Source organism: Penicillium expansum (genome assembly GCF_000769745.1).
Source record: "Penicillium expansum strain MD-8 chromosome Unknown contig56, whole genome shotgun sequence".
Taxonomy (NCBI): Eukaryota; Fungi; Ascomycota; class Eurotiomycetes; order Eurotiales; family Aspergillaceae; genus Penicillium; species Penicillium expansum.
Genome location: NW_015971225.1, coordinates 1 through 17,325, shown reverse-complemented (window position 1 = coordinate 17,325; position 17,325 = coordinate 1). Strand labels below are relative to the sequence as shown.

At 48.6% G+C, this 17,325-nt stretch overlaps 5 protein-coding genes across 5 annotated transcripts; 2 read left to right on the top strand and 3 right to left on the bottom strand.

The window, feature by feature from the left end:
• Positions 1-1,412: 1,412 nt before the first annotated feature.
• Positions 1,413-4,469, top strand: PEX2_020970 (uncharacterized protein; the record flags this gene model as incomplete). The annotated part of the gene is made up of 2 exons (XM_016739372.1): positions 1,413-3,099; positions 3,157-4,469. 2 exons carry the CDS (start codon positions 1,413-1,415, stop codon positions 4,467-4,469), a joined length of 3,000 nt encoding a protein of 999 aa, XP_016601505.1.
• Positions 4,470-5,060: 591 nt separating this feature from the next.
• PEX2_020960 (flavin reductase family protein) lies at positions 5,061-6,029 on the bottom strand (the record flags this gene model as incomplete). Its single annotated transcript, XM_016739371.1, has 2 exons — positions 5,061-5,917; positions 5,978-6,029. 2 exons carry the CDS (start codon positions 6,027-6,029, stop codon positions 5,061-5,063), a joined length of 909 nt encoding a protein of 302 aa, XP_016601504.1.
• Positions 6,030-6,371: 342 nt separating this feature from the next.
• On the top strand, positions 6,372-6,932 carry PEX2_020950 (mitochondrial 54S ribosomal protein bL31m; the record flags this gene model as incomplete). Its single annotated transcript, XM_016739370.1, has 1 exon — positions 6,372-6,932. One exon carries the CDS (start codon positions 6,372-6,374, stop codon positions 6,930-6,932), a length of 561 nt encoding a protein of 186 aa, XP_016601503.1.
• A 788-nt stretch (positions 6,933-7,720) lies between these two features.
• Positions 7,721-9,733, bottom strand: PEX2_020940 (sorting nexin 1; the record flags this gene model as incomplete). Its single annotated transcript, XM_016739369.1, has 6 exons — positions 7,721-7,879; positions 7,934-8,536; positions 8,588-8,968; positions 9,040-9,527; positions 9,586-9,645; positions 9,700-9,733. 6 exons carry the CDS (start codon positions 9,731-9,733, stop codon positions 7,721-7,723), a joined length of 1,725 nt encoding a protein of 574 aa, XP_016601502.1.
• Positions 9,734-10,214: 481 nt separating this feature from the next.
• Positions 10,215-11,062, bottom strand: mde1 (methylthioribulose 1-phosphate dehydratase MDE1; the record flags this gene model as incomplete). The annotated part of the gene is made up of 3 exons (XM_016739368.1): positions 10,215-10,326; positions 10,392-10,867; positions 10,922-11,062. 3 exons carry the CDS (start codon positions 11,060-11,062, stop codon positions 10,215-10,217), a joined length of 729 nt encoding a protein of 242 aa, XP_016601501.1.
• Positions 11,063-17,325: the final 6,263 nt, after the last annotated feature.

Genomic DNA, 17,325 nt, shown 5'->3' with positions numbered 1-17,325 from the left:
CACCGCATGCATAAAAACAACCTAAGCCATCCCCAAGCCCGGCCGTCGGGCCGATCTTTACTAAGTTTGTGGCTGATCTACAAAACCCTCCAGGGCTGCCAAGCCCCGGGTATCGTATTGGAGGGGGGAGGATCGGAATTGGCAAAGCCTGTACCGGCGTAATTGCATATATTTTTTACGTACGGAGTAAGGACTTCTTTATATTTGCAAGCTCAATCTCGATATATCCTCAAAGACCACTTTTTTTTTTAGAAAAAAGATCTAGACCTATACTCGTACTCGTACAGTAATACCTGTGCGAAGGCCCTTCAGGAAGATGCACGAGATAGCCGAGCATGTGATGATCCTAGCAAGAATGTGGGCAACCTTGTTGATACACACGTTTTGAGACATACAAGCTTCAGTTCCCCATACTTCCTTCTCATTATGCTCTCCATGCTCGGGATTGCGTGTTTTCATGCCTGCAGGCGCATTTATCTGCAAGCTAGTCTCCCAACGAGTAATAATCATACCATGATTCAAGGATTCGTAACAGACATCAAAAGTCCGATGCAAGAATGACCCCGCAGCAGACGGGTCAAGAAACGGTCGATCGTCAATCCAGTCAGTTAGTTTGACAGCAAATACGGACCGGTGATGTGAACATCGTAGGTTGTACGGAGTACTCCATGGTTGTTAGCTTATCAGCACTAGTCAAGCCCGTTTTGAAGAAAGTCCGTATGGCGCCGAGGCAACGAAAACCACTTGTCATAAAAGTGTCTGGCTTAGGATTGGCCAATGTGTAGGTATCCGCGTTGCATAACTTGGCAACTGCAGCCGTTGTAGCTCCTAGGGGGCGTGACCTGTCAATAAGCCCTATTGTATCGTCAGATACGGAGGTTCAGAGCAGAGTAAGAAAGCTTGGCAGTACATTGACGGTGTTGGATAGGATTTTCCATGCAGAAACTCCAGATCGACAAAGAAGCCACGGCAATTTATTACCAGGAGCTCTTTACGGAGTAACTGAATTTGCAATCTGCAGCCGTCCAAGTACACAGTACCGAAATCAAATAGTGGCGGATGGTATTGAAGCCAGGTACCGCCTACCCAAATGGCACCAGTGATCGACATCAAATGACAATACCAATACCAATTTCTGTTTCTTTCGACTTCATACAATTCCACCTGGGCACTTTTTCCCCTTCACGCTTCCACGTAGAGCGTCGTCTCTTGTCTTTCTCTCTTTTTTTTCCCTCATTTTCCTTTTACATTTACTTACTTTTTCTTTCCCATCTTCATTACCATACGAATCACTCTACACCATTTCCTTCCACCACATTCAATTTTAGTCCGTTTTCGCCTTTTTCCTGGTCCCAGTCCTTGGCTTCATCCCGCCAAGCTGACTCGGACCTGGGTTTCGGGCTCCCTCGTCCATGACACGCTCCGCTGCATCTAGGAAGAACCAGAGCAATCGGCAGGAGAATGGCCTTGTCGGTCCCGGCAAGAAAGTAACCAAGCAAAAGTCAAGCGGCCATCTCAACGGCAACTCGGGCAACGGCTCTGCTACCGGTCCGGGCGCGTCCGCTCACTTCGATTTATCCTCTGTACGGTCAACTAGCGATACGGCCGTGACATCTCCGACAGTTGCCGGCAAGGGAGGGGATAGCACGAAGGCAGATGGCAATTCGCGAGGGATGTTGAATGGACATAGCAAGGGTGGAGAAATGGCATGTGCGCAGGAAAACGGCGATGTCGCCCAGAATGGTGGCATAGCAGGCCATGCCTCTCGCAATGGAAACTCGAAACGATCCGGATCCAATGCCTCGATTAATCCGCTCCAGCTCGCATCCACCATCCTCAAATCGTGCCCCATGTACGACACCATCGCCATCTTGATTTTTTTGCTACAGCTTCCACCAATGGTCTTGACTCTCGTTCAGTTCTTGTTCGCCTCTTTGACTTTCATGCCTCCGAGTGGTGCCGCAGCCGGTTCTTTGTCGTCGAACTTCGATATTTTTCAAGGTCCGGCTGGGACGCCTTCTCTGGGGACGATGATTGCGATGGATGGGTTTTGCATACTTCTCTGGGGCCTCTTCATGTGGACTTGGGCGCAAAACTTTGCCATCGATCTCGCTCATGTCCAGGTTGCTATTACCTTGGGTGGCGGGGGTTCCGGGAAGAACGGCGGGGTCAATGCTCTCTGTGTCGGAATTGTTCTGCTTCTTCATCTTGTTCGCAGTAAAGGCATCCAGGACTTCGTCTTGGGTCATCTTGTCTCGGCTAAACTGCTCAGTCCCGATCTCCTCTCTCAATATTCGCATCTGCTCCCCGCCGAGTTCCGACGCTCCGAAGCACAAACGTCTCCGAGCTGGCTCCGCAGCCTTCTAGCAGTGCATATCCTCGCACAAGCTGGCACCGCCATGGCACGACGCTCGATGGCCAAGAATCGGTCGCCGACACCGTTACGGACCGGCAAGCGGGGAGATACGGAGGCTTCTGCGGGGTCACAAGGACAAGCCGATTCGGCTCTGGAATCAGCTGCCAGTGTTTCGTCTTCTTTCGTGGGACCTGATGGTCAGTTGAAAGATGGAAAGGATCGCTTCACATCAGCCAAGAAACGCAGACGGCAGGCCAATCAAGTTCGGAGCCGACAGCCGTTCTGGGCTGCGCTTGCCAGTACAAAGGTTACGGTGATGAGGGAATATGAACATTCGCGGGCTGCCTCGAAAACAGCCCGCAATCTCACAATGACGGAGGAGGATCTCCAGGGTGTTTCTCTCGAGGACGGGTTAATATGGATTACGGATATAGATAGCTCTTCGATTAAATTCGCCGCGGGCGAATTTACCGATGACCCCACTGTGTCGGGTTCCTTTGAAGCCGGCCGTTTGGGAGGAGACATGGAACCGTTCTACGTCTGCGTCAATGGTGCGCTCTGGGCTACCGCTTCGATATGCAGGGTTTCAGATGCCAAGGGACCGAGCGTCGTCCAATGGCGGGGCGAGATCGCTGGACTCGCTCCCAATTGCGCCTACACATGTGCATTTGTTCGAAGCGATACCGACGAGGAAATCTGTGTCATGAGTGTCAAGACACCTGCGACGACTGACACAGAGCAAGGTAAGTTCATGCCAAATAGAAACATTTTCTTTTTCAATAAGCTCATTGCTTGAACAGTCATTTCCGCGGTATCGACACCCCCGCAGCCGACCTACCGTCCATCATCCCCCACAACGACGCTCAAGAACTCTATCAGCAATGCGGAATCCAAGTTGAATGAAAAGCGCAATCGTCTGAAAAAGACGAAGAACGACCACAAAGCTGTTATCTCGAAAATCCGGAAAGAACTCGAGAACTTCAATACTCGCCTCCATAGCGGAAGTGACGAGAATCGCCAAAAGCAGCGTTCGCTTCAACTGGAACGAAACATCCGGCAAACCGAAGAGGCTACTGCAGTGCTAGAGGTACAACTCGACACTATGGAAAGTGTCCCTGAGGAGGAGATGGAAGAGTGGTCGGCGCACAAAGCGGATTTCGAACGCGAGGTGGAACTTTTCAATGCGACGAAGGAAGAGGTTGCTGGTGCCCGGACCGCTGCAGCTCAGCAGGTGGCGGCACTGGAGTTGGAATTGACTCAAGCTATCCAGAAGCGCGAGCGTCTCCAGGGTCGCCGCACCCGGGTGAACGAGCAGTATGAGCGTATCATCTCAGCCAATGCACAGGGATTGAATGAGAGAGAACGTCGGGCTGCCGAACAATTTGCCAGAGAGCAGGACCAGTCAAAGATGGAGACCAATTTCCATGAGCAATTCGGGAGCATCAGCCAATCTGTGCAGGATTTCCAGCTGCGCACGAGTCAACTCTGGCAGCAGGCATCTGCAATTGAGCAGTCCATTCAGCAACAACAGCAGCAGATGCTCCTCGAGTCTGGTCCTCTCACACCCGAAGGCAACTTGCCAGGTACCAATCCTCTGCCGGAGACCAGTGGTCCGTCGTTCAACGCATCTACGATCACTGCGCCTAGCGCTCGATCTCTGTTGGGAGGTCTCAGCTTCCCTCCTGCGAGGTCTAGTCCACTACAGATTTCGTCTTCTCCGGTCTATGAACTGCCGTCAAATCCAACAAGCCCATCGCAAGACCTTCCCTTCCTCCCACAGTTTCCAACCTCACCCGTCGGCAACGTGGGCTCATACTTCGGGTCAGAGATCAACAATCGAGATCGTTCGTTCTCCAACCGCTCCACTCGCAGCAGCCAATACGGCTCTGACTTCTTGGACACGAACCGCTTGCCACCTCTCCAGCTTGACCTAGCCGAATTGCTTGGTGAGACCAAGCATCGCCCTGGTTCCGATGGAAATGGTTTCCTGCATCAAGGTGGCCGTCCGGTTTTGAGCCCTTTCCAGCGAGCAGTGAGTCGAGGTAGTGGCACTGGTAGTGGTAGCGGTGGCAGTGGCAGTGGGACTGGCAGTCCGCATTCGTCACGAGACTAGTTCTCTAGGCAGTTGCTTCCGCGGTCTCATGCCTAGCCGCGCTATCACACCGGTGCTCGATCTCAATTCCATGCTTGTCTTCCGAGAAGTGACCTCAAGTGTTGTGCGTCTGTGCTTTTGGTTCCGTGCGGTTGGATTCCCGCCTTGTGCTAGTCAATCTCTTTCTTGTCGGCCTGCACTGTGATGACTCCTGGTTTCTTGGGTCATTGGTAGTGTGGCATGCATCTCGCGATGAGATAGCAACTATATGGATTCGATCGAAGTGAGATACATGTCAGCTCTGTCCCTAACACCGAAAAACAAAAGTGTTCTATACTCGGTTCTTGTATACTCTCTCCCACACAAAAAGCGTAGACGCATCAATATCATGAAAGCATTTCTCATCTTCATTTCTCTATTTCTACTGTAGGATCAAATAGTGGATAGGCCATCGGCATTAGCTGTGATACCATATGTCTAATCAAGAGTCTATTTACAACCCAAACGCCATTCCCAAGTATATATACAATGCTTTGCCAGAAGGCATAAGCGACGAAGCAGTCTTCGTCCATGGCTCAGATGAAACCAGACACGGCAGACAACTGTCCCAGCTCAAAGTTCACCTCCCATCTTCCAGAATTTGGTATTTGCATACGCTAAACAAAGCCGCTCAGGCGAGTGTTCATCCAAGACCTTGCCATCCTGTCCCTGCGGCGAAACAGACGCAGAGCCCTCGATCGCCCGAACAACAGTACCCAGCACAATTGAGTGATCCTGCACATCAATCTTCTCCGGGTGTAGGGTACATTCAAAAACAAAAGGAAAGTCAACGCCATCATTCGCAGCTACTGCTTCCGCCCTCCGCTTAAGGATAGGAAGCGGTCTTTGAGAAAGTCCCTTCTCGTTCTCAGTAGGTAAAGCCGCGAACTCAAACTCCCCATGTCCTTTCAACATGGCGGCGAGTGTGACATTCCCCTTAGAGAAATCCCTGGCCAGAGTAGCAGTCGCCGGGCCTGGTGCAAGCAAATGAACCAGAAACCGGCCCGAAGCAAGTAGGGCATTCAATGTCTCCGAAGGGCGGCGCACGTTAAAAGAGATCACTGGGTGCGGGGTGAGGGTGACTGTGCTGAAGGAGGAGACGGTCATGCCGCGGAAAGAGGTTGTGTTTTCTGGACCGGAGGGATCGGTTGCTGTTATGATTGCGACGGGGTAGGGGACTCGACGCATGAGGAGGCGGACTTGGTCGGATATAGAGATCGTGGATGTTGGTGGTTGTGGTGCATTGCCTGCATGAGATGGGATATTGGCCTTCCCTGCGCAATCATTTTCTTTTAAAGGGGCCGTGGCATTGCTGGTATATCGTCGCTGATCGCATCGTGAGCGGTATTGGGTATATTGTACAGGCGATGTTCGGAGGGAGGGGGATGCTCCCAGGCACCGGGGTGTATAGTTCTTAATACATGATAGTTCTAACAGTTCACATTAGTACGATTGACAGAAGCACTTGGAAATACACCATGACAACCTACCTCCGAGTCCTGTCCGAGCAGTCGCATGCGCGACTGGAAAGGCGAGCTTCATCCCGCCGACCTAGAATTGACGGAGCTTTGAAAGGCGCTCAGGGAGTCGCACAGGTTTCAAAATCACAGATATTCAGACTCTTCCAATTCATATCTAACTCCCCAGCAAAAAGAAGAGAGACTCACAAAGACAGTGGGCAATAAGTCATGCGCAACATCGAAATTATGAAAATCCCGAAAAGAACAAGACCCGCTTACATAACCCGCGATAATTTCTCTGCTATAGCATCAACTTCACAACCTCCGCAACCTCCCCGATAACATTGCGGCCCCGTCAACCTCCGCCCACCCCAACAATCCCCATTGACATTTACATCGGCATTGCCGAACAAACCCATCCAACATGTCAATGCACACCACCCTCCGCCGCACCGCGGCCACAATCACCAACTCAACAACCACCATCCTCCCTACAAGACTCCCCACGCAATCGAGCAGCACAACCTTCGTCTGCTCCCAATGCCGACACGCAACTCTCCTCCGCCGCCCCAAGCGCCCCTACACCTTCACACAGCTCATCACCCTCTCTGACGGCAGCACCTTCACCCACCGCACGACCTCGCCAGCCCCGATCTACCGCTCCACACGCGACACGCGCAACTCCCTCCTCTGGAACCCGTCCAGCAGCAAGCTGATGAACGTCGAGGAGGACGAGGCGGGTCGTCTGGCGGCTTTCCGTGCCCGATTCGGTCGCAGCTATGATGCCAGCGCTCCTGTTGAAGAAGACGCGGCCGCGGCTAAGGATCCCGTTGCTGCTAAGCAGGCTGAGGCGGAGGCCAAGGCTCAGGCTAAGGCCGAGCAGGAGGAGGAGGATAACTTGCTTGATTTGATTAGTGCTTTCGGACAGAATGAGGCGCCGCCTCCGCCTGAGAAGAAGACTCCTAAGTACACTGGAAAGAAATAGTGGGCTTTGGATTTCAGGGTTGAATCGGATTTTGTCTGGTTTGCGCCGCTTGGATGGGAGTTGGGATCTTCTTTTGTCTTCTTTTGTGTTTCTTTTTCTTTTTGTTTGATCTTGTACAATATACATATGTCTGGTATGAGCCTGCTGTATTATACCAAGAATTCATCTTTTCTCTCATCCATGCTATTTATTTACCAATTATATTTTGATGCCATGGGAATTGTAAGCATTTGTTTCTCTGAATCGATCGAGGTCTGCTTAGAGTCAATGACTACGATATAAGCCCCTAGTCAATCATCATACTGACTACCCGTACACAACCAGATATATATTTTAACACACAGCAACAGACTAGGCTATACTACCGAATGATTTTATCTCAATGACCAAGAAAAAGTAAAATCAACCACGCATTAACGTATCACCTCACCCCAGGAATAACATTTGAGCCATCCCGCAAAGTACTAAGCTCGTGGACACTCCGCTACTCGATAGGAGTGGTCTGCAGCGGTTATCGGTCTATGACTAGAGAAAGTATGTTTCGGGACAGTATAACTGATTAGGGCAGATAATGAATTTATTTTGCTACAATACGCGAACAGTGGTATTCGGAGTGAAGCGGAAATAGAAGAAAAACACAAAGCTTCTCAGCTTGCTGAGCATCATCAGTTGCAGCATGGCATAAACAAACATCGCGAAAGGGTTGTCCTATAATGAATACAAACCAAGTGGAGGAAAGACGGGTCTAGTTTCAAGGCTGTGAAAACGCAACCGAGACAGGAGGGATATCAAGCGTCATCCTCAGCGGCCAGTAGCCCCGTTTCAGAACCTGCCTCTGTGGGCTCTTCCGGAGCAGGTGCATCGCTTGCCTCGGGAGGTACATAATACGGAAGCCCTTCCTCACCAGCGTCTAGACGCAGGAGGAATGTCTCCCAGAGTTCGATCAACTGTATTTGGGTTAGCTGGATGAGATCAACTCGCAAGTGTTGGCAAGAACTTACCTCTTTCTGAGCCTCGACTGCACTTTCAAGGAAGGTTTCCACGCCAGACTTGAAGTCCTCCACCTTCTCCTTCTCGAACCGTTGTAGCTCGTTCCGCATAAGCCGGCCCATATCCTCGAAGAGCAGCCGTGTTTGGTGCACTTTGCGCTCTGCATCTGCGACATCGGCGTTGACTTGGTTCAAGCGGTCTTGCTGAGTCTTTCCCTGGCGGAGTAGCTTGTCTTGGTTATTCTTGCGCTTCTGCAGGTCGGACTCTGCTGCATGCCAGGTGTGGAAGGCCTTTTGTCGCTGCGTGAAAGCCAATTTGACACTTCCAATTAAACGGATATATTCATCGATCGTGATTCCAAGCGTCAGAACATCCTGTTGCGCCTGTCGGTCATAGAGTTCCCGGATACGCAATTGAAGTTCTGACAAGCCCTCCAATGGATAGGAGAGGGCGGGAGACAGCTCGACAGCAGATAAGGCATGCAATGAGCTCGAAAAGTCACCTGCGGCCTCGGCCAGGCCCTTTCGTTGTAGAACCACGGTGTCCATTGATTTCAATAGAGCCTTCAGCTGGTTCTCCAGTGCATCCAAGTAAACTTTTCGGTCGTGGAACCACTATCCACATGTGAGCAGGCGAGACCAATGTATTAGAAACGATTCACTTACATCGTCGTGTTCCACAAATTTGGTTCCTCCACCAACGGAAATACCAAAGGAGCTCAGCATTCCCTTGCTTGGGCCAATATCAGGCTCTCGGTTTTCCTTATTCTTAACATCAACGGTGAAAGCTTCACTTTCCAGGAAGATTTTCAGATCGCCATCATGTTGAAGAATGGGATGGCCGGCAATCTTGTTAAGCATTCGTTCCAAAGCAGCTCTCCTCGACTCTACAAAATTGGTATCAAACCGGCCAACTGCTTGCTTTTCGGGCGGAGGCGCAACAACCACTCCCGGGTTACTGCTGTGCAGAGAGTTGTAGAGCCAGAGGAAATCACGGTATCGGCGGCTGACAGTGAACTCGGGTTGACGATAGGCCTTGGATGTTGTCTAGCCATGCCAATTACTGTCAGCTTCTTCTTTTTCAATGTGTAGGTTTCGTATCCGTGTAGTCCAATTACCTTTGTCGAAACTTGATAAACAATGTGACTGCTTGTCAGGTCTCCCACTTTGTGCGGATCTCCAACATAGATATGGAAAGTCGGCTTTGCGGCCTGCTCCACGCTCATGCTGGGCTGCGTCTGCCTTGTCGGTCCATCAGCTTGTGCCGGCGGTTGCACGGGAGGGGGTCCTCGGAAGACCGCGGTCTCCTCTTCCAAATTGGTCGAGTCCGATGCTCCTACTCCGCCGGATGCCTGGGATGGAGAGGAGAGTGGTCGCGCGCCACGTCCGGCGAACGGCTCCTTTTGGGGCGGTGCTGGTGCCTCATCTGTGGGTGTTGGGGTGGCCTCGACGGGGGCTTCTCCCAATGGACCGAGGGGGTCGACGGAATCATCGACGGATTCGAGTTTAGTGGCTTGTGCGCTGATCTTGCGTGTCCCTCGTGGGCCTCTTCTTCCTGGTACGCGGACAGCGGGCGAGCTGTCTGACGCGGGGGTTTGTGCAGCTGCTATACGGTAGTGGGCTTAGTGTGAGGTCGTGGAAAGAGCAAGCCAAATAAAACATACCAGCTCCCTGAGTGCTGGGTTTGGAGGAGCCATCGCTGGGCTTGAACTGTGAAGGCTCATCTGCATCATAAATCAGACCGCGATTCAAAGAGCTGTGGTATCATGACTGCCTACCGCCCCACGGGGAATCTCCGGAGTCGAGATCCATTGTTACCGGTATGCGATCGAAGCGAAAGGAATGGGATAAGAGAAGAAGAATCAACGAATTAATATTAATGTTGATTTCACTCGGAGCTTAAAGGGTGCGGTATGGAGTTGGAGAGGGAGCTGGTTGGAGTGGAGGCCGATCCCGCATCCTTAGTCACTCACGGGATCAGGTTCTGGAGTGCCACCCCATGTGGTGTTTCGTCTTTGACTTGTTCAACTCCGTACTCTACCATTGACATTGCTTTTTGATAAGCGGAAGGTTATTTATTTATGTTTATGGAGAATCCAGTCCACTCGTTGCCAGCCACATCTCGATAATCTCTGCCCAGCCCCTGGCGAGCTTGTTCTAAATGGCCCCATGTCGCAATACGTCACATCATTTCAATTGGAGCTTCTTACATAGTAATGTCGGGGTAATCTAGACTATTTCCCAGCTCAGATCAACACCGGCATAATATAGGTCATTAGAAACCGCGCAGTATCTATTTAACCCACGGGAGGCCCAGCTTGTGCATTTCCACAGCCAGCTGGAAGATGTAATCCAGACTTTCACACTGGGTCTTCGCCTTTGCAGTGTTATCACCCCAGACGTAACTGCAGAAGTAACCAACATTAATATACGAATCAGTATTACATGGAGCAAGGTTGCTATCACTTACATTCCGTGCCTTCGGACAAGCACCGCGTATGTGTCCGGGTACTTGTTCATGGCTGCCTCTAAACCGCTGGTGAGGTCCTCTTCAAAGGCAGTGTTTTCAATAATGGGAATCTTCAAAGTATCGAAGAATCCGAGCATGCCCTTTCCTTTGCCGCGGGGAATACCCTTGATCTGCTCGATGTTGCTGATCTCGAAGCAAGCATCAGGGCCCTTTTCCCGCTCCACCAACAGGGTGACTAGAACCGCCCATTGTGAGTGAGTGTGGATGCAGCAGCCAGCACCCTGCTCAAAGGCAGTCAGGAATAGCGGGGTACAGGCGGAGGGGTTGAGCTTGAGGGGTTTGCGGATGTAGTTGCGGTCCGAGGCAGGGTACTTGGGGGTGGGCCATTGGAGCACGAAGATGTTGTCCGGCTGCATCAATTCCTTCTGAACTCCAGATGGCGCGATAAAGATGTGGTCACCTTGGCGGATCGAGGTCTACTTTTTCATCAGCGGGGCACTGCATTTTTTCCGTCGCAAGTATATGCTTACACCACCTCCGGTGCCAGTAACCCATCCCCAGTTGTAGAATTTGCGACAGAGCTCGGGGATAAGGTTGGCTGGGTGTTCAGGGTCCTCGGACTGGACCAGGTGGTCATTGTTCGTTGCGACGGTTTGGTCTGCGGGGCACATGATGGGCTGTGACAGATTAGCGACAGATTAGCGACAGATTAGCATATGCTGGGTGATGATTATTCCAAAGTTGGGAAGGGGCGTACCTAGGTAAGGTTGCAAGTTGGTAATTTTGTTTTTCAGGTGAGATAGGTTTTGCGCCGGAGTGCCGAATAACCAATTGGACGTTTGAGCGGGGGAAAAGAGTAATTGGAGAGATCTGCACTGGATAGTATTCAGCACGCCATTTGATATCTATGCATAACTACGAGATAAAATAGGGTATTTCTTTCGAATTGTAATAGCTCTTATATTTACAGGTATACAGCTTAAAAAATAATAAAAAATAAACACTTGAAAGATTCAAATTATTACAAAAATAGTCGACATCATTTACGTGACTATAGTACTGTAATAAATATGATCAATGTGGAATCTAAAGTGCATGTTGATAATGCTCCAAAAGCGACCTTAGAAAGGTTCTATATTGTGTATGCATAGTCCTCTATACCGACCAGCGATTGGTACGGAGTAGTAATCTTGCTAAATTTGGATAAAAAATATCTCTACGCCGAAAATCAGCGTATCCATCCCTATCCACATCTATCTTTTACTTTGATCTAGGGTTATGTGACCAGTCTAAGGACACCACTGGTAAGTCTCAAAACCCTTTTTGGCGTGCTTGTGGACACTAGTCTAGTGTTCCGCAAAGCCCAACCCAACCCACAGCCCATTCGTGGGGGCCCATAAGGCCCCCATTAAAGCCCATTAAGGGGGTTTTACCCAGCATCTTGTATTCGCTGTATTCTAACCTTCTACTTACTATATAGAGTTTAAATTTTTGAATTTATAATAGTCATAGCTATATAAGTATATATTCCAAATTTAAATAAAATCCGACTCGTAGAGGTTGAGATACCGCAAAAAAAAATGTACATTGTGATATGATATATATTTTAGGTTTATAGTTATAGGAGTACTACTACTTTTTAAGTGAACTTCTGCAATTTAAATTATCTAAATAATGCGCTTTCTAGCGTTTTTAAACGTGATATAGAGAGATAACTAGTAACTAATTCTAAATGATTTAAACCAATAAAATATTACCTTTAAAATAAGGCCTAGAAACGGGGGTAAAACGAAGGGTAATTTTAAAATCCCTAAGCGGGGGTTCAACTTCTAATTTCTCGGCATATTTGTACTGGCCCCCATTTAAAGCCTAGTAGGCTTTCACCCCGGGCCCAATACCCAACCCATTTGTGGGTTGGGCTGGGCTTGGCTATGGGCTTTATGGGCTTTGCGGAGCCCAAGACATTACATGCAGTTCAAAATTTTCATGTATTTCAGAGGTTGGGCCAACAACATGCGCAAGTGAGATCCACGATCAAAAGGTTGGACTGCATCCAGGGGGCTCTCGATGCTGTGTTCATCCACCCAAGGTATTTTGAACTCACCGACAACCTGAAGCTGGCTGGCCGAGTTTTTCACGACGTTGTCAGGTGTTGTGGTCATTGCATTACCTAGACACTTGAAATCGGCAAACCGTGTATTGAGTGTCTATGCGCGAAAAGCCATACCCAGTACTTGACCGATTGCTTCTTGGAAGTGTCCTTGTACCTCGCTCTCATCTCCAACGAATACTTCGTTTTCATCGAGATTGCGCGAGTCCGAGGAGTATTTGATGATTCGGTTACTCCAGGACTAGCTGTTGGTTGTGTTCCTCACGTCCTGGCGAAAGTTGGCCCAATCGTTCAATTCTCCCCGATACACGAGCCTTCTGAGGGGACTGGATGTTGTGTGGACATCGTTCATGCGTAGGGGAGGAAGGAGCTCACAGACTGCCTCTCTGACACGTATTGGCTTGATCATGATATGATGTAGGAGGTTTTTGCTCAATAGCCAGATGTCAGCATCACACAGGGTGCTCACGTTAGAGCATCTGAAGGCTGCTCAAAGTCGAGTTTGGCAGAAAGAGAGAATTTGGGAAAAGGGTGCCGTGTCATGATGGCGCAAAGCATACGCGTTCCTTCCTTCTAGAACTATACGCTCCTTCCTTCAGCAACATTATACCATCTCACTTCTATCTCACTTTTATCCCATCTCTATCTCACTTTAATCTCATCTATATCTTACTTCCACGACTTGGCTCCTTCCCCAAGATACATAGTTTACTACACTTCTTAGCTAATGTAGGGAATTAAATTGACGAAGTGTCTTTTATAAGAGTTGCAACTTCAGATTAGGTCTCTCTATCAAACGCCATATACCTAAAACAATCCCTACGCCTCATCGCTATAAATCCGGGCCAAGGTATCGATATCTAAGGCAAATCATGTCGTCTATTGGGTGCACGATCTTTCAACAGGGGTTTTTGCTGTGATATTTATATTATCTTTGGTAAGATAGTCTATTATAAGATAAAAGGTATATAAATCTACTTTCTTTTTCCTTTAAAAATATCAAAATAATAGGCAGCCTAGGATAAAACTGGGGTTGATAGAAGATTTGCTACCTTACCAGCAAAAAGAAATCCCCCCAAAAAAAGCAAGGTTCTGCCTGGGTTTGCAGTATAGTACTCCGTGTATAAATCCTAGTTTTTAAACCTCATTACCGATTTCTACCTTTTACCTTAGGTCTTAATTTATTCTAATTTCTTTTCCTTTCAAAAAGGACAAAAAAAGAGAAAGGTCCTACCCGGGTGAACCGGGGTTGGTGATAGATCAAGTCCGTTTATTAGACTATATAGACTATAAAGTATATATAGACTTATAAAGTATATAAACCTTAGTTTTTAGAGCTAATTACCGATTTATACCTTTCACATTAGATATTAATCTGTTCTGCTTTACTTTTCCTATAAAAAAAGGGCAAAAAAGGGTAAAAAAAAGAAAGGTCCTACCCGGGTTCGAACCGGGGTTGGTGGTAGGTAGATTGAATCTCAAAAACCACAGTCATGACCGCTAGACCATAGGACCTTTGGTTCGGATTACGTAGAGGAGGTCTGAAAAGTCCTCTTCCATTCTGGTTGATGGTATGGGGCGCTGTGTGTGGGCTGTTGGTTTCATAAAATATCTGTCTATCAATGAAAATTTTTCAATTCACCTAACTACGTCTACAAAAAATCTCTTAAAATATTATTCGTAACCTCAATATCTAATCCGTGCCGCACTAACCTTGCAGCTGTCCAACTATTATTCCAATGAATAATGCTAAGGGTGACGATAAATGATTGTTTCGATTTTGAAAATATAGACAGTAGAAGCCTCCTAGGTAATAATATTTTAGATAGTGGATACTAGTCCTAAGTAGTATCTTACTTACGCTGTTGCAAAATGCTTAGGACCTTCATTATATAAGGCTCTTAACGAGACCCGTAGATACATAGCAGTCCTCACTTAAACAACCGCTAACGAATTCCTCCGATTTCGTACATAGATTGGCAAGACAAAATCAAACTTCCTCAAGGCTGCAACTCAATCTCTTCTCATGTACCATCTTCTCCTGCCAATTGGGTCTTCAAAGTCAACAGTGTTATGGAGCTTCAGAGTATTCAGGGTCAGGCTCGCTTCATGCCTCTAAAGCTGGGATATTCTTAAGCAATATCAGCGAATTTGTGCTTGCTGGTTTGAAAAAACCCTTTGAGGGAGGTTTGAACCAACCAAAGTCAACAGTATTATGGGGCCTCAGAGTGTTCAGGACCAGGCCCGCTTCATGCAGGAGGTCAGCTCCAAATCTAGGGTATTCTTGGGCAATCTTGGCGAATTTGTGCTTTCGATGTTGGAAAAACCCTTTGAGGGAGGTGTGAACCCTTTTAGGGCCTCAGAGTATTCAGGGCTAGGCCTGCTTCATGTAGGAGGTCAGCTCCAAATCTGGGGTACTCCTGGCGAATTTGTGCTTTCGATTTTGGAGAAACCCTTTGAAGGAGGTGTGAACCCTTTAGGGCCTCCGAGTATTTAGGGCTAGGCCCGTTTCATGCAGGAGGTCAGCACCAAATCTGGGGTATTCCTGAGCAATCTTGGCGAATTTGTGCTTTCGGTTTTGGAGAAACCCTTTGAAGGAGGTGTGAACCCTTTTAGGGCCTCCGAGTATTCAGGGCTAGGCCCGCTTCATGCAGGAGGTCGGCTCCAAATCTGGGGTACTCCTGGCGAATTTGTGCTTTCGATTTTGGAGAAACCCTTTGAAGGAGGTGTGAATCCTTTTAGGGCCTCCGAGTATTCAGGGCTAGGCCCGCTTCATGCAGGAGGTCAGCTCCAAATCCGGGGTACTCCTGGCGAATTTGTGCTTTCGGTTTTGGAGAAACCCTTTGAAGGAGGTGTGAACCCTTTTAGGGCCTCCGAGTATTCAGGGCTAGGCCCGCTTCATGCAGGAGGTCGGCTCCAAATCTGGGGTACTCCTGGCGAATTTGTGCTTTCGATTTTGGAGAAACCCTTTGAAGGAGGTGTGAATCCTTTTAGGGCCTCCGAGTATTCAGGGCTAGGCCCGCTTCATGCAGGAGGTCAGCTCCAAATCTGGGGTACTCCTGGCGAATTTGTGCTTTCGATTTTGGAGAAACCCTTTGAAGGAGGTGTGAACCCTTTTAGGGCCTCCGAGTATTCAGGGCTAGGCCCGCTTCATGCAGGAGGTCAGCTCCATATCTGGGGTATTCCTGAGCGATGTCAGGAATTTATGCTTGCCGGTTTGAAGAAACCCTTTGAGGGAGGTTTGAACCAACCGAAGTCAACAGTATTATGGGGCCTCAGAGTGTTCATGACCAGGCCCGCTTCATGTAGGAGGTCAGCTCCAAATCTAGGGTATTCTTGAGCAATCTTGGCGAATTTATGCTTTCGATTTTGGAGAAACCCTTTGAGGGAGGTATGAACCAACCGAAGTCAACAGTATTATGGGGCCTCAGAGTATTCAGGACCAGGCCCGCTTCATGTAGGAGGTCAGCTCCAAATCTAGGGTATTCTTGAGCAATCTTGGCGAATTTGTGCTTTCGGTTTTGGAGAAACCCTTTGGAGGAGGTGTGAACCCTTTTAGGGCCTCCGAGTATTCAGGGCTAGGCCTGTTTCATACAGGAGGTCAGCTCCAAATCCGGGGTATTCCTGAGCGATGTCAGGAATTTGTACTTGCCGGTTTGAAGAAACCCTTTGAGGGTTGAACCAACACGGGGCGTGCCGGATATTTGTGTAAGAAACCTGCCAAAATGATATCCGGATCTTTCAGCCAACAGGTATTGCTATCGATAGGCGTAAATTTTTCCGTCGCGGCGGGATCTGGAGTAGCAATCATGATATCCCTGATGATCTGTGCTATCTGAGATTCAATCCTTGTAGTCCCGTATTTGTTGGCAAGTCTTGTGAGCTTGATGGCGGTTGAAGTTTGATAACCCCGATGCATAGCCACTAAGAGAGTGCCTCTAGACTGAGCATTTTTCGACAATTGCGTCGATCACCGAATTCCGAAACTTCGCATCGAGCACCTTGTCACCGACCATCATCGTCGCTATTGTGCCTCGAATTCGGAGTAAAGAGTCCCTCAAGAGAAAATGAACATCCCATGGTTTGGAGTCAGAATGCCGGAACTCAGCATTTTTCCACAATTGCGTCGATCACCGAATTCTGAAATTTCGCATCGAGCACCTTGTCACCGACTATTATCGTCGCTATTGTGCCTCGAATTCTGAGTCAAAAGTTCCTCAAGAGAAGACAATAAACATCCCATCGATGGGAGTCGGGACACCATAGGATATGGATCGAATTGGACAAACCCGGGGTATAGCCATTGGAGGAGTGCCTCTAGACCAAGCACTTTTCAGCGATTGCATCGATCACCGAATTCTGAAACTTGGCATCGAGTACCTTGTCACTGGCTATCATCGTCGCTATTGGCTTCGAATTCCGAGTCAAAGGTTCCTGAGAGAGAGAAGAGGATGAGCATCCCATCGATGGCAGTTGGGATTCTGTAGGAGATGGATCGAATTGGACAAACCCCAGGTATAGCCAATGGAGGAGCGCTTCAAGACTCTGCTCAGAGACAACGCCGTTCATTTTTTCTAGTTCCACTGTCTGCTCTTGTGCCTCTTGAAGATGGCCTTCGATCATAGTCGCGAAAACCGAAGATCTCGAACATGGCCGTCGAACGCGGCTGTAAAGACTGAAGAAAAAACTGTCTTTAAGACATCCCTTATGATATGTTTGATGAAGGGCTAGGAAGAAAAAATCAGAGGAAAGTTTTTATCGACCAAAGAGAAAAGAAAGTGCGAAGTTGAAGGAGAGAGATGGAGAAAAGGGGGAGGGGGGAGG